We start from the raw sequence: 17,394 nt of genomic DNA on the forward strand, positions 1-17,394 counted from the left end.
ATGGAGCCATTGATCACTACCCGTTGAGCCTTGACAATCAAATACTAAAGGGGAGCATAGCTGCGCCAAGAAACTCCTATAACACTAACCTTTAGCTTTCACTGTGAACTGCAGGTGCCTGTCTGACACTACAAACCAAGAAAAACCTGAAGTTATTTTTAAAAAACAGATGGCCCACAATTCCTGTATGTCCATAAGCATGCCTTACTCCCTGGGAGTCTATATTTATTATTCATCTACTTATTTCTCAAAGGAGTTTACTATTTCTTTCAAATTTGCAAGTGTGATCAGAAGGTTCACTTACTCCTACAAATACCATCCTGGTACTATTCCTCTTAAGACACCATGGAGAGGATATGAATATTCCACTACAGGTCATCATGCATTGCAGCCATCTTTGATCTACCCTGCTCCAAATCTCTATAGGTTCATCCAAGTTCTCAGAGGTAAACTCTGATCTCATAGTAGTTGAATCTAGTATTTCCAAAGTTTCTTTATTCTCAAAGAGATTCTATCCAATAACCATATGTAGCAGGTGACCTTTTAGTCTGAGGCAGCTGCTCCTCCTCGAATACTTCCTATCAATGAAAGATACCTGGCAGGAGATCAGGAGGGAGAGAACTAACAGAATCTACACCACTCTGCTTGCTGCAAGGGTCTGAATTATTAGCCTGAGGGCCCAACTCTCATTTATGCTAAGCGCACTTTACACTCATCTGGAAGAACTTGCACTTAAGTTCTGTACTTCACTGCCCCATGTGCTTGGACCGTGTACCTTCCCCTAAAAAGGTAGGGTCTTTCAAAAGCCTGGAATCAGCAAGCCTCTATTCTTAGGATTAACATGGTAGGTCAGAGGGCATTAAAGCAGATCCTCCTGTTACGTCTCTTCTACATCACAGATGTGTAGAAATCCCATGTCTGGATGGTCTCTTCAGCAATAAATCCCAGGCAGTTGCGGCAAAAACATCTAACCTACCAGTGATACTTGTTGAGGCCTGCCAATGTACAAGCTCTGCAGGTGGTGCACTTGTGGTTTTGTTTCACTGCACAAAAAGGAATAGATTGCCTTTCTTCTTTCGTGGTCCAGCAAAGTGAGGACTTGTTAAACAAACAAAGGAGACCTTAGAGATTTGCTATAAACAGAGAAAAACCCTTCAAAAGAAGCAGAGCTGCCTGACCTGTGAACATCTTAGACACCAAAAAATAACTAAAGTCTTGGAGGCTGCACAGTAGAAAGAGAAGGAAAAAAAGACAAAAAGTCTGTGACTAGCTGTCAGGTGCCTGACATCCTATAATATTATTAACCCTTTCTGGCAGTTACAGACAAAACCATGGCTTGAAATATTAAGGTCATTTTTGTCTCAGGTCCAGCTGGATTCTTTTATATTTTTTAAAATCTGAACTATAAAGCTGTATGCAGTTGATAAGAAATAAAAGTGAGTTATTTATATACAGAGGTGGGTTCTTCCTAAGAAAAAACTCATAATTTGAGCTTTTTACTCTCCACTTGTTTGCAGCAGTTCTTAGGATTTTGAAAAGAGAATGCTTTCTAAGCAAGCATGTTCAGAGACAAATCCTAATTTTTGACTAAGAGGACTTCAAAGACCACATTACTTCTGGAAGAATGCAATACATTTTAAAGTATTTATGAATTCATGGATTCTCATGTAACATTAAAGTGCCTACTAAAACAAATGCAAACAAACCATCCACATTTGTAAGAAAATCTAGCAATTTCTGTGAATAAATTACCTCATTTTCTAGAGAACCAGCAACATCACATTTGTTAATACTTCTGGAAGTTAACTTTTCAGACAACATAAAATTACTGGCAATGTTTAGCCAAATTTTTAAATCTGAGCGCCTAAAGTTAAGCTTCAACATACATATTATATATTTAAGCACCTAAATAAAAGTGGACTGATTTCAAAAAGATGCAGAGCACCTGCACCTCCTATTGACTTCAGTGAGATCTACAGGTGCTCAGCATTTCTGAAGAGTCTTATTCAGGTACTTACATTTGGTTTTCAGAGCCTAACCTAAAGCATCAAGATTTAAAATGTTTACCTTTATGATGTAAAGCTATACCCAATTTTAAAAAGCCATTTAAAATACAGAAACATACCTCTCCTTGCATAATTGGTATCCATATCTTTAAACTGCACCATAACAAAATCTGAAGACTTGAACAAGATACTCTCTAATATGTCTTCCCGTTTTGGCCCCAGACTGGATTCTTCAGGTTTTCGATGAGCAGCATCAAGCACTAAATCACACTAACATTAAAAATACAAGTGAGTTTGATTCTAAATATTTAATTTAATAATAAATATTGTGACTATTGAACAATTAATTACTTGTTAACAACCTACACAACAAGATTTGCAACAAGTATTAGGCATATTTCCCATAGTGAAGAACTTCAAAATGAAGCTGCTTGTGGGCAATTCCCAAACTGAGACAGGCTAGATCTGAATAAACTTATTAAGAATTATTTGCTTTACTATACTAACGAGTAGTAAATCAGTGAGCTTTGTAGAAAACTGATCAGAAAGAAAAAAAAACAAAAAAAGTTACCTTAGGACTGTAGGTTTTAAAAACTCCTTCATATATACCTCCGTTTTTCACCTGTACTTCACATTTGGATCCCTAAAATGTAAGACAAAAACAAAATCAAAGAAGTTCTCTCACTCTGGCATAAAGACTGTCAAGTGACATTTGAGTGCTTTTTTCTACACTTGTATCTTTATGTATTTAATGCGAAGGGCTCAATTTTTAGCCAGGCCTCTACCCAATCACCATTTCCATACATTCACAAACATGCACCTATGCTTTGCAGATGCAAACACCTGTGTGCACTCAAGTTTGTCCTAATGGGGTTTGAAGTTGTCAGTTCAACACTTGTGTGCCATAAATGTTTACAATTGTTCAAGTGCACATGCAAGTTTTTGCAAGAGCAAAGTGTGCACACATATACATACAAGGGGAGGGTGGAGGCTGAAAGCTTACCCAAAGTATCTAGCAGCAAGAATGTGGGACTGCCTGGGTGATTCACTTCTTATTTTCACCATGTCAGCATTTTTCTCAAAACTTAACTTTTTTGGTGTGCTATAGTCAGACTTAATGATTTTTAAACTGCCATTTATTTCACTTATTCAAAATCTATCCTAAGATGGCAAAGTCAAAAGAAGTAGGGTTGTGGGAAGAAACACACTATACCCATCACAAGCAACCTGCAACTTTCTAAACTAAAAAAAAAACAGACAGTCACCACTGTGGTTCTTAATGGTTAAATCTTGGCACAAGATATCCGCTGTGCTAATTTAAAGGCTCTCAATTAAGTTGCGGTTAGTTTAATATTTTATAATTAATTCTGTATCAACATCTCTAGAGATGTTTACTCTCCTGTCATGACAACTTACAACAACTGATGTAAGTATGTGAACCATTCTCATGTTTGCATAGATGCCATCAAAAGAAATCTGAAAGATAAAAAGTTTGTATCAGAAAGCAAAAAAGCAGAACTATTCACCACAACAATTCAAATGAGGTTATGGAAGGACTGCCAGCTTCAATTACTACAACACTGAACATACCAGTTTGTAAGAGTGTGTGGATCAAATACCTTGCTCAGGGCTTGCCAACATAAATTTAGTTAGCAACAACCTGGAGTGTGAATCTACTAGCCTGCTGCACACTGCTGACATGCACTAACAGTGCCTCAGTGCACTCTGATCTACTCCTGTTTCAAAGCAGGGTAGATCAAAGTGCACCAAGAAACTGTTCATGTGTGGCAGGCTAGCATGGGGCAGATTTACACCCCAGCTTCATGTGAACTACATACTCCTGTAGACAAGGGTAAAACACAAAAAGCATTAATTCACAGGTCACTAGTTGACTCAATGCCAACAAAGGAATCAAGCCTCTCCATCATCCAAAAAACCTCAAACCCCTCCCAAACATGCCTTGCTATCATTGCCCTCCAGTTTAAGACTACAGGCTGTTGATGCAAATACCTCAACTGCCACCCAAGAAAGAGAGCTGCTTTAGCTAAAAGCCTGTTGATATACCTTCTCTCCTCCCCCACCCCCCATTTCAGGGACTAGCTAACAGACCCAGGTTTAGGGTGACCAGATAGAAAGTGTGAAAAATCAGGACAGGGGTGGGGTGTAATAGGCACCTATATAAGTAAAAGCCCCGAATATCAGGACTGTCCCTATAAAATCGGGATATCTGGTCAACCAACCCCAGTCATGTTAGCAGCAGTTAAAAGCATCAAATTACAAATTCCCAAGACGACAACAGAACATATTCTAAATAAACCAAGACTAGATTTACAATCATATCAAAATCTAAGATCCTAAGCTAGGCAACCCCACCAAATATCAAGCATGATGCTAGATTTATTGGATTTGCACTTGCATACATTAAGTGATGAGAATGTGCGCATGGTGCGACATCTCTCCTCTTTCCCTGCCAGCTTCATTCTTGTGAGCCAACAGATGCTGAAACAGATGAATACCCCATCATATTTTGAGCTTGTCAATTGACTGCATCTCTTTTAGGCTGTGTAAAACTGTTTAGTTTAATCCAGTTATGCCTATGTATTGAAGTACATGTTTTATGACATCACCCATTGTTCTTAGAAACCATCTTTAGAGGTTCATACTTCAATATTTGTTAGTGTGGGTGATTTAAAGACATCAAACACAAAATAGTTTGTTTAGCTTTAGCCTCTCAGACAAAGTATATGAAGTTTGAAGGGACAAGGGGAAATTGTGTGCTTTACTGTTACTATAAAGACACTTCTATCCGTAAAAATGATGCACTAGGTATAACCTTAGCCAGTTCAAGTCACCCTCTCCCCCTACAAAAAAATTAAACAACTGAATTGCCCTCAAACACCCGCACCATATCAAAGTTGTACACATACATGCTTTTAGGGAACGGCTTACCAAAGGTGTCTGAGGCAAAGTTTAACATAATTTTTGTTTCACTAGAACTCCAAATGTGTAAAACTATATAACTATGCTAATTTGTAGAACATTTTTCAGAGCTGTACGGAACTTGTAATAACCAAAACTAAACTCCCAGTTTAAGAGAGAAATTAGACCAACCTTATCAATAGTGCTAAAACATTTGTTACTTTTGTTCAACTCAGTGATGTCTTGAACTAGCTTTAGACTTCTCTACTTAAGGGAGGGACTAACATTACAGGCCTCAAATAGGAATGAATATGTAGCCATTGCCATGAGTAACACCTATATAGGTACTACTATGCACGTGTATGATACAGTTGCCAAGAATATATAGAAAATAGATTTACACAGCCACAGTTCTATATTTTGTAGGTAAGTGCTTTGTTTGGGAGACTACTAGAATTAAATGAATGCAAGGCCCTAAATTTCAAGAGAGTCACTCAATGTTTGATCAAGTGTTTTCTAACAGTGTCTGTGAAAATAGCTAGAATATCCATAAAGGTATTAAAACCAAGAGATATTTGACAATTAAGACAGTTTACTGTCTGCTATTCTCAAATTACCTATCTACAATGACCCAAAATATTATAGATTTAAGTTTATTTTCCTGAAACAAGAGTTGAAATTTTCAAGTTGTTAGATATTAAAATTTCCATGCAAAGCAACATAGTACTATGAGAAACAATGAAATATGTACTTACTGTAGGCTGAGGTGGCCCTTTGCCACTGCTGCGACCTCTGAAATGATTAAATATGTATCAGATTCAATAGAAACAAGACAATAAGATTGCTGAAATTAGACATCACTTGAACTCAAGTATTCAGGGAAACTGGTTGAGTACAGGAAACCTACCCAGATTACAGGTGTTGGAGGAAAAAAATCAAAGAGGAAGAAGCGTTTTATCCCAATAAAGTTTCCCTTACATCTTTTAAAAAAAAAAAAAAAAAAAAAAAGCAGAGATAAATATTAAAGCTCCTTTAACATTTTCCTCTATCAAGAGAAAACCTGATTTAGAATCATTTTACTAATCTTAAAAAGATACCATTTCTACATCTACAACAGACCAAGGAACATAGCAGTGAAGGAACATTTCTAAATCAATTTCACTTTAAGATGTGTTACCTCTTAAATACTAGCCCTTTTTATACTTAAGTTATCATGTATTTATGACCAAGTGCTATGTGTCACAAAGGTAATTATCTGATGTTTCAAGTTATATAGAGTCAAGTACCACTGCAGAGTCATAACTGAGAATACTAACGCACATCCAGAAACAGAAGTGGCAACTTTATAAGCAAATATGTGTGAATTATAGCATTTTTATTCTACTAAAAGGTGCTGATACCATAGTACTCTAGAATAAAGCATAGCAATATTACAGATATTACACGTGTATCTAAGATTGTAAAAAAGTTTTTGTATTTAATAAATTTTATTTTGAAACAGTATTATCACAAAATGCACATGCCCATGAGAACAGTGTTCTGGTTTCATGTTAAGCCACAACTTTTGCATTTCTGACTTCAGACTTTTAATTTTATAACCTTAATGTTACATAATGTAAGTTCTTTGCATTTTAATCTGATCATCTTGCCTCCTCCCACCCCAAAGAAAAATTCTGGGGGCTATTTAGATTAGAGGAATTTGAAAGGCACCTTCTTTCTGTGGTGATCCCAAACTCAGAAAGTGTTCTTCATTCTAAAGTTCATACAGCTTTCAATCCTGAATCTGTTTCTGCACTGAAATCTGTATGAGGTGAGATATAAACTATGAAGACACTGTCAGTAGTAAAATAAACTGGAATGCCTAATATTAAACATTAACAGTGCAAAATATGAGTTTCTAAAACGTTAGAATTTGTTTTTCCGTAAATAAAAAAGGATCTGAATAGCTATTCTGAAAATCTGGTACTACTATATTGGGCAGTTCATTATATAAGAGTCAGAAAGCAACTTGCTATACTTAAAAATGAGAGAGTTTTTCACCCTTCCAAAACTAAAACAAAATCCAGAACAGCAAACCATTTTTTCTTCAAACATTTACAAAAATAAAGGCCAACGTCAACTACAGAAAATGTCAGGCCCAAAACTAAAGCTTATGCAACTTAAAACAAGGGATTATGGAAGTGTCTCGAATCTATAGCAGACACTACCAGGCACCAGCTGTAGGCGAGAGTCTTTGTTGCATTAGACCTGCATAGCAATAACAAACACTTCTATAGTGCTTTTGAATTACACTCAAATTACTTTATAAAGTGATATAAAGCATAAGATGTTCATATGTAGGAAAAGATCTACATTTCCAATATTAAGAAAAAAGTTGACTGAATATTAGCACTTCTGAGTCCATGTGTTTACTTTTTATAGAGCTGCATAAAAAAAAAATGTGAAAGAGAATTTGCAACTATCTGAATAAGGACTTGTCTACATAGGGAATCTGGCTGGAATTGCTATTCTGCAATAGCTCCCTCATGTGGACACTCCTAAGGCTCATCTATGCTACAGGGACTACAGTGGTCTATAGTACTGCTATTATGCCACCATAACCCCATAGTATAGATGCAGCCCACAGTGACAGAAGGGGTTTTCCATTGCTTTAGGTATCCACCTCCCCGAGTGGTGGTAGCAAGGCTGATGGAAGAATTCTTCTATCGATCTAGTTGCATCTACACCAGGGGTTAGGTCACCATAGCTATAGCACTCAGGAGTGTGAATTTCACATATCTCTGAGTTATGCCAATCTAAAAATTTAACTGTAGACCAGACCTTATTCTGGAATAAGGGTGTCCATGCAGGGAGTTATTCCAGAATAGCTGTGGCACTTTAAAATTCACACCCAGTCTTCTTCCAGAATAACTTCCTCGTGTAGACAAGTCTTAAATTCCTAGTGCCAATTTAAAAGGTACCAGCATACAAATAATTTTCCATCTGTCTTACGTATTCCATATTCGGCATATTTGAACATTTGAAGAATGAAATCTTCTACATTGGAATATATTGTGTAATATCTTTCTGAATCATAGTAATAGTCCCTTTTGGCCTTAAAGTCTATGTTAGGTCAATTGCACATGTAACCACACAAAAAGCACAAGTACTGGTGGTCCTACAAGTACCTAGAATCACACATTTCCTGAAAAGTGATACTGAATGCAAAGGGAGCTGCTCACGAGTAGCCCTACAGGTTCATCACTGTGATAAAATGTCACAGATTCAGTGTTTTTTTGTCTGTCCAAGACTTCTCTTTGTATTAAGAAGAAGAAGGGGAAGAGGAAGACTCTGAACTGTTGGCTGCCCTGTTTAAAATATTAGCTTCTAGAGCAGCGGTTCTCAACCCACGGCCTGCTGCGGGCCAGTCAGCACATAGCTGTGGCTAATGTGACATCCTCAGGACCATACAGGTAGTATATATATTGTGTGGATGCAGCCCACATAGCACACAGAGAGCTGCATATGCGGCCCACAATGGTAAATAGGTTGAGAACCACTGTTCCTGAGGCATGACTTCATCCTTCTTTCTGTTTTACACAGCCTCACGCATACTGATGATGCCCCATAATTAGTAATAAAATACAGGTCATTCAGAAGACAAGCTGCCCAATTAGTTTTCAGAAGTCTAGTGAAACATTATAAACCAGGGAAGTAAATAAAAGTTTATTTGCATGAGTTCTCCGCCTCTCCATTAGCATCACAAAATAGTGCCACACACTTTATTTTGAGCTTTGGTTACAAGTAGCTGACTAGGTTAATCACTTGTCAAACTACATGCTGTGGCATGGTGAGCCCTTCATGTTCCTGTAACATAGGAACATCCATCTGTGCCACTCATGCAGAAGGCAAAAAAGTGATGTAATCAGAGGTGAGAGCTCCACGAAAGAAGCTATAGTTGAGTTTTCATTGTGCTCTATTACACTAATGTTCAAAACATTTAATTTTTAAACATTACAGAAAAGTCAGACAGCTGACTCAACCAGCCTCAAAGCAGGCTAGAAATTAGCTTGGAGATTCTTCACCAGACTCTTCTGTTGGTGTCAAGAGTCATTTTAGTAACCTGGATGCCTCCAACATTTAAAAGTGACCGTCACAGCTGAAAAGATTAAGAAATCACAGTTTTATTCTAGCAAGAAGTGCTTCTTAGCCTCTAAGCTTTTAGACTGCTGGACTGAGCAAAGTGGTTGCAGTTTTTCTTTTAATATTTTCAGTGTGCGCGAAGTTATAAATTCCACATCTGCTGCAGCACTTCCATTAACAAAGTTACTGTTTTTTCCTTTGTTTCTGTAGCAATGGCCCTCAGCAAAAATTCTCCTTGTCCTCACTAGCAGTAATTTCTCAAATTCTAAATTGGTTCAAGAGTTAGATTAACTATTGGGTTTTCGCCTACTGCATTATGAGCTCCTAGATACCTTTCTGAATCATACTTCTTGTTTTCAAGCTACATCTTAAGCCCTAAGGAATAGAGGGGGGGAATTCACCAAGATTTTAATAAAAAGAAAAGGAGTACTTGCGGCACCTTAGAGACTAACAAACTTATTTGAGCAAAAGCTTCCGTGAGCTACAGCTCACTTCATCGGATGCATTCAGTGGAAAATACAGTGGGGAGATTTATATACACAAGAGAACATGAAACAAGGGGTGAACACCACTAGCCATCACCTTCAGCCCCCAACTAAAACCTCTCCAACGCATCATCAAGGATCTACAACCCATCCTGAAGGACGACCCATCACTCTCACAGATCTTGCGAGACAGGCCAGTCCTTGCTTACAGACAGCCCCCCAACCTGAAGCAAATACTCCCCAGCAACCACACAACAGAACCACTAACCCAGGAACCTATCCTTGCAACAAAGCCCGTTGCCAACTGTGTCCACATATCTATTCAGGGGACACCATCACAGGGCCTAATCACATCAGCCACACTATCAGAGGCTCGTTCACCTGCACATCTACCAATGTGATATATGCCATCATGTGCCAGCAATGGCCCTCTGCCTTGTACACTGGCCAAACTGAACAGTCTCTACGTAAAAGAATAAATGGACACAAATCAGACGTCAAGAATTATAACATTCAAAAACCAGTGGGAGAACACTTCAATCTCTTTGGTCACTCGATTACAGACCTAAAAGTGGCAATACTTCAACAAAAACTTCAAAAACAGACTTCAACGAGAGACTGCTGAATTGGAATTAACTTAGGCTTGAATAAAGACTGGGAGTGGATGGGTCATTACACAAAGTAAAGCTATTTCCCCCCGTTCCCACCCCCCACCCCCACCCCCCGTGTTCCTCAGATGTTCTTGTCAACTTCTGGAAATGGCCCACCTTGATTATCACTACAAAGGGTCCCCCCCCCGCCCCGCTTTCCTGCTGGTAAGAGCTCACCTTACCTGATCACTCTCGTTACAGTGTGTATGGTAACACCCACTGTTTCATGTTCTGTGTATATAAATCTCCCCACTGTATTTTCCACTGAATGCATCCGATGAAGTGAGCTGTAGCTCACGAAAGCTTATGCTCACCATAAATTTGTTAGTCTCTAAGGTGCCACAAGTACTCCTATTCTTTTTGCGGATACAGACTAACATGGCTGCTACTCTGAAACCAAGATTTTAATATCATTCTGCTTATATCTTGCAATGCAACCACAGTGGTACGTGCCTTCTAATAGAGGCCAATCAACTTGATGTTTCTATCCCAATAAGAAAAGGCTCAACCTCAAAGCATCCTTGCAGAAGTACAATAAATAATATTCTGAGCCATTATAATTTATTATGTTCATAGCACCCAAGAGCATATTAGATTTTAACTAAACAGAGAGCTATAGATTAATGGTAAACTCTTTGGGTCAGGGACTTAGACATAACCTAAATGAATGTAAAGACCAGTAAGGACTGGAGGAGGTGAGAAGGGAAAGCAATCACCATGCAGATTGTCTAAGCAGTGCACATCCTGACTGTTCAGCTAAGTTTCAGACTCCAACGAGAGACTGCTGAATTGGAATTAATTTGCAAACTGGATACAATTAACTTATGCTTGAATAAAGACTGGGAGTGGATGTGTCATTACACAAAGTAACACTATTTCCCCTCCTACTGTTCTGCTGGAAACGGCCCACCTTGATTATCACTACAAAAGGCTCCCCCCGGCTCTCCTGCTGGTAATAGCTCACCTTTCCTGATCGCTCTTGTTACAGTCTGTATGGTAACACGCATTATTTCATGTTCTCTGAGTATATAAAATCTCCCCACTATATTTTCCACTGTATGCATCCGATGAAGTGAGCTGTCGCTCACGAAAGCTTATGCTCAAATAAATTTGTTAACCTCTAAGGTACCACAAGTACTCCTTTTCTTTTTACGGATACGGACTAACACGGCTGCTACTCTGAAACCTAAGTTTCTAATGTAATAAATTATTACTCGCTTCTTGTGGGCACTGCAGAAGTGAGGTTAAGGAGGGATTTGACTAAGAGGGTAGCAGCTGGCAGACTAAACTTGGAAATCATTCCATGCATGGTGGGGGAACAAAATCACACATAAAGGCACAGACGTTGTCTGTTAGAGTATGTGTCTCACAAAAGAAACAGTTTAAGCCATTATTTTGTAGGAAGAGCGCCACAATAGCAAACTTCTCATATCAGGTCAATATTTACATTATGAGTCTGTTGTGCTCAGAAGTCACATTGAAAATTCAGACTGTTACAAAAGCATATTTATTATCCCATATGTGAAATGGTAAGTAAGTTTTCTTGGTAAGTAAGTTTTCTAGGTTTATAAAAGCTAAATCATACTATTTATAAATGCTACACAATTATACTTCAGTTATTATCACCTAAGCTTCAAATATCGTACGAATATAAATACAAGCAGAAAGCAGTTCCTTTAAACTATTTAAAGAATTGTCAACTTTTATATATTTTTCTAGTTAAAAAACAAACAAACAAAGAACACATGAATGTTTAAAGAAAGGGAACTTAGTTTTCCAACAATATACATAAAGTCTCATGATTTTTCTCTAAATGGAATATTTTTGTTGGTTTCATTGATTTTGCTATACAAGACTGAACATTAGAAACATCTCCATACATACACTGCATTTAATGGAAATAGCTAGTGCAGACAGTTTAAAACAAGCAACTGCAAACTACAATTGTTAAATTTAAGAGAGAAAAGAGAAGACTTTTGGGGGCATCAATTAGTAGTACTAAGGCTTCGAAGACAATATATGGGATGAGTTGGCTCCAGAACGCTTTCCCTACAAAATAATTGCCTAGAAACTGTAAACCATTTTCTTGTATTAGAGAAATACCTTAACAGACAATTGTACTCCCCCCCCCCCCCAACAGATTCTCTCAGGCCTGGTCTACACTACAAAGTCAGGTCGATGTAGTCACCTTGTGTTGACCTATTTGTGCATCCATAACTGCCTGCATCTTCTGAGAACCTCTACAAAAGTCTATCTACCTCAACTGAGTTCAGCATCTTGCAAAATCAGACTGTCTTTATAAAAATGTTTGTGTACCACAGATTAAAAATCCTACATGAAGTATTAAAGCAAGATTTTTCAGTAGATTTTCTACAATACTGTCTACTTAATGCTAAACTCCTGTCCTTTTAAAGTACACTTACTCCATCCTGTAAATAAACAGTGAACATGAGGTCAAAGTTACAGCTCAGTAACTTATATCAGTGTCTCTTTTATATACCTCTTATATAAAGTAGGACAGTTGATAAGAGAGGCACTGAAGAGCCTTCTTCACATAATTGTTGCAAATCACAACCATTCTTATTGTCAATTGCACTTTCTAGAAAGTATGAAACAAACATCACACTGATAACTGTTTATGAACATTAGTAGCAATCTACAATTAAGAGTGACCTGTAGGTTGCAAGTTATTCTGTTTGATAATTTAACAGTGTTACATTCCAGCAATATGAGTTACTAACTAATTTGATGTAGATTTTATTATAAACTTGACCACCACAGAAGATTATGTAATCCTGGAAAATATTTTACACATATAGTGCCCTCCATCCAAGGACTTCCAAGTGCTTTAAAATGGTAAGTTAAACCGTGAAGGAGCACTGAGAGATAAAACAGGAAATTATCCTAATTCGGCAGCTGAGAAAAGTGAGAAACAGAAAAATTTAGTAACTTACCCTAAATCACACAAATCAACTCCTAGTCAGACACTTTACACACAAAACAGCCCACCTTTCCCTAAAACAGTTACTAACACAATGTACAAAAATGAAAAAGTTACAGGTATTCAATAAGACACCAAGGGAATGATTACTATATCATGAAATGGTTACTGTGACAGAGGTGAAGGCTTCTAGTCAACTGAGGTCACTACTAAAAGCGTGCATGCACACAAGCACAAAGGACAGTAAGCTCTTTAGGGTAGAGAAAGTGGTGGTTTAACTTTGACTCTGGCACAACCAGTCTGCATTTTAAAAGAAGCCACTACAATAGTATCTAGGAGTTAGCATACACTGAATATTCTCAACTAGTTTCTGTCCAGGTGGGACAACCATCCTTCCTCCTGCTCTTGGTGTAGGCTCTTTGATGAGACTACTGAAAAGTGAAAATGACTAACCTACTTCATTGCCTAAAGGAAACCTGATAGAGAACAATTAGCATTAATAGTGAAAACAGGAGTTTTCAATCATTTCAGCTTTAATCTGTTTATAAGCAAGGAATTTTTAAAATACTTTTAACTTACATCCCTTTAAAACTGAATGTTCAGCACAGTTGGGCAATTGATCAAGATGCTAAAGTACAGAAAAATAGTTTTCTACAATTGTAACTCAACTACTCAAAGTAGACCCTGATTTAAAAGATTGTTTTAAATAACGTTGCCTGAGGACAAAAATATTGATATTTCCTCGTAGTAATACAATTTTCCTTTGGATGGTGCCTCCTGATGAGACTGATGCAACTGTTTACGACTACAGGAGAGATGCAGAATAACTAAATTTATAATTGGATAAAACTGAACCTAACATCAAAATATAATTTGAGAACGTTTGACTAGCATGCTGTAGCTTGTCAGGTCTGTATACAGTGTCTGTATTTTTTGTAATAGTTTTTTCAGCGGTTGGACAGAGGATACCAACTGCATGTTATGTCCATATATGCCATATTCCACATCTACAGACCATAAATAAGTATGGCATTTAACACATTTGCCGGTTTGTAAGAGACACATCTGCTTCTTTTAATGCACCTTTTTGAGAGGTTTTGTTTTCTAAATATTCTTACTGAGAGGCTGCTAATCCCCCACCCAAAACACATGCAAATCTTTTTCTTATATAAGGGTAGTTATAGCAATCATTCTGAAAGCAAATCTAGTGAACTAAGCAAAGCAAGGAAGCATTCCATCCCACTGTCAAAAGAGAAGCAGGTGCTTGTCCTTACTAATTTCTACCATTATAAACGTTTTTCCTCCAATAGCGCAAATGAGCTTTATGGCCAAATTTCAACTCCTAAAAATCTGACTACCCGTGCAAAGCAACAGCATGTGCATCTCAAGAATGTATTACACATGTAAACATTATGGAGTTATAAGTAATAAAAGTATTAAGAAACCAGCTTAGCACAAGCAAGAAACAATTTAATTTTTCATTACGAAGTTTAATACCAAGGCACAAAGATTGTAAAACATATTTTTAAAAAACAAACTGGTTTTTAAACTCTGCACACAAACAGAACATACATAAAAAGAAAAGGAGTACTTGTGGCACCTTAGAGACTAACAAATTTATTTGAGCAACAGCTCATTTCATCGGATTCATCACGAAAGCTTATGCTCAAATAAATTTGTTAGTCTCTAAGGTGCCACAAGTACTCCTTTTCTTTTTACAGATACAGACTAACACGGCTGCTACTCTGAAACAGAGCATACATACAAATTTGCAGCATGAGGTAAATTGTAATAACACTGATAATCCAAAATTAAGATTTTTCTCTAAGCTACCAGTGGGAGTGTTTTAAAGGTGCTTCATTCAGCACCTTGGCAAGACTTCCACTGAGAGAAAGTCTCAATTTTACAGGATCCTTCATCTAAAAAGCTCTCAAAGTGCTGTACATAAACTGAACGTCAAGTTAACTGTCCCCGTAACAATTTATCCACTTGAAACCAAAAGGGTAACATAGGTAGGAAGAATGTAATTGCTTTCGTTGGAATCTGAGCAGGAAACATGAGCTGACACCCTTTCTTTTGCACACACTCACAAAAGGGTTCACGTCCCCACTAAAATTTTAAGGGAGGAATGTTGAATGTAAGAAATCACTTCAGCAAACTGCTCAAAATGTCAATACATTTTTAGTTTGCATTGTTCTTTTCACCCTATATCTTTTCCCCCACTTTGTTTTGTTGACTGGTAATGAAGTAAACTCCTGCTTTCAGATGTGTCCCACAACAGTTGTCTAGTATATTTTGTTTTACTGCTAGCACACAGAACTGAGTAAGAGTAGAACTGCCAAACTAGAGCATAAGGGAAGAGGGAAAACTTAAATACCAAGTGCCCTGAGACCAGGAACTCCAAAAGGGAAACATTATGCATGATCTCTCAAGGTGTCAGGAGATCCAGGATACCAGAAAGTCTGCATGATGGGGAGGGGGAGGTGACAGAGGCAAGCACAACTAAACAGTGGAACCCTTTTGAAAGATGAAGAATTGGGAGCATATCTTCGCCCTGAGAATCATACCCAACCATCAAGCAAAGGACAGCAGCTCTGGTACAGGGTCAGAAGTAGGGAGCTTACTGCAGGGGGAGTCTCAGTACCAACAGTGGGCGATGAGAACACCTGACACCTCCCACCAGTGAAAAACGTCTTCACATTAGGAACTTGGATGGCATTTCACTCCATGAGCAAGTGTGCTTAAAAACCTCGTCTCCTCTGCAGGGTTAACGTGAATCACCTTCACCGGCATTTGCAGACTCGGACACTTTAAGCAATGCCCCTAGCAGGCGGCCCGGCGGGGACGAGCCGCCTACTGCAGTGCGAGCCGCCGGGCTGGAACAGACTCACTACGCGGGTCTCAATACAACGCCTATTTCGAAAATAAAATGGTCACCTCTGTACCGGCAGCAGGCGCGCCGGCCTGGCTGCGGGCAGGGCGCCCATTCGCTGGGCCGGGGCCTCCTTCCCCCACCCTCGCAGGTGGGGTTTAGTCCCCTCCTCCCGCAAGCCGGACCCGCCCGCCCGCCGGCCGGCCGAGCGAGCCCCTCACCCGGCACCTTCCGGCCTTAGGCCGCACGACGGGAGCCGGCCCCCTCGGCGGCACGAGCGCCCTTCGCGAGCCGGCCTTGGCTTTGCTGCAGCCTCGGCCTGGGGAAGCAGAGGCCTAGCAGCGCCTGCTCCACTGCGGAGCCACCGGCCCCCGAGCGGGCTGCCCCTCCCCGGCCGCGCCGCTGCCCTCCCCCCGCCTCCAGGGCCGGGGGCCCCTTCACCCCCCTCCCCCCGGCGATGCCAGGCCCAGCCCCTCCCCGCCTCCAGGGCCGGGGGCCCCTTCACCCCCCTCCCCCCGGCGATGCCAGGCCCAGCCCCCGCCTCCAGAGCCGGGGGCCCCTTCACCCCCCTCCTCCCGGCGATGCCAGGCCCAGGTGCCCTTCACTCTCCCCGCGATGCCAGGCCCAGCCCCCGCCTCCAGGGCCGGGGGCCCCTTCACCCTCCCCCTCCCTACGATGCCAGGCCCAACCCCCCCCCCCCCCCGGGCCGGGTGCCCCTTCCCCCTGCCCGGCATCTCCGGCGGACTAGACCCACCCACCCAATCGCCCCCGCTCCGCCGCCTCGCCGCGGCCTAGCAGGGAAAGGGAATCAGCGCCCGGCCCGCGCCGCGTCCTCTGTCGCGCCCCCTCCCTCCCTTCCAGGCCGGGGACCGCTGAAGGCCCGCGCGGAAGCGCTGCTCTGCGGCCCGGTCTCCCCCCGCCCAGGCCCGCGCCCCAGACCCACCTGCCCATATTCTGCCGCCCGCCGCCGCCGCCGCCGCCTCCCCCCGCTGCTGCTGGGATGCCGGGGCCGCCGCTGCCGCCGCCGGGGGGTTTGCGGTTGTTGCCGGCGGCCTGGGCCGCCTGCTGCTGCTGCTGCTGCTTGAGGGACATGGCGAAGGGGCCGGGCCGGGGCCTGCTGCGCTCGCTCGCTCGCTGCTCCGGAGCCGCCGCTGTCTCGGCCGGTTGCTCCCAAACAGTGTGAGCCGGGCCAGGAGGGAGGGAGGGGGAGCGCGAGCGCGCGGGCAGCGGGGCGCGGAGGGATCCGGCGGGGGGAGGGGAGGCGCGCTGCGTACCTGCCCGCCCAGCCCTGCCCGCCGCCTGACAGCGCCCCGCTGGGCGGCCGCGCCCAGCCCCGCGGCCCGGGGGACCCGGCCGGGGGCGTTCGGGAGCCCGGCTCCGCTCCGCCCCGCCGCCGGGA

The 17,394-nt window shown here is 41.2% G+C and overlaps 1 protein-coding gene across 5 annotated transcripts in view; it reads right to left on the reverse strand.

Moving 5' to 3' along the window:
* The window catches only part of ATXN2 (ataxin 2), a 72,210-nt gene extending 55,248 nt beyond the window's left edge, over positions 1-16,962 (reverse strand). For 2 of the 5 annotated variants that reach the window (XM_074973178.1, XM_074973174.1), the window contains exons 1-5: positions 16,939-16,961; positions 5,681-5,717; positions 3,423-3,482; positions 2,578-2,649; positions 2,126-2,276 (exon numbers count right to left, since the gene is read on the reverse strand). In XM_074973178.1, coding sequence (XP_074829279.1) covers positions 2,126-2,276; positions 2,578-2,649; positions 3,423-3,482; positions 5,681-5,717; positions 16,939-16,946 — 328 coding nt within the window. In that variant the 5' untranslated portion in view covers positions 16,947-16,961. Of the gene's footprint in view, positions 1-2,125; positions 2,277-2,577; positions 2,650-3,422; positions 3,483-5,680; positions 5,718-16,938 lie in introns of all 5 variants that reach the window. The other 3 variants (XM_074973179.1, XM_074973175.1, XM_074973176.1) reach the window with 2 other exon arrangements.
* Between the last annotated feature and the right edge of the window lie 432 nt (positions 16,963-17,394).

This window comes from Natator depressus, chromosome 15, assembly GCF_965152275.1.
Source record: "Natator depressus isolate rNatDep1 chromosome 15, rNatDep2.hap1, whole genome shotgun sequence".
Classification (NCBI taxonomy): Eukaryota; Metazoa; Chordata; order Testudines; family Cheloniidae; genus Natator; species Natator depressus.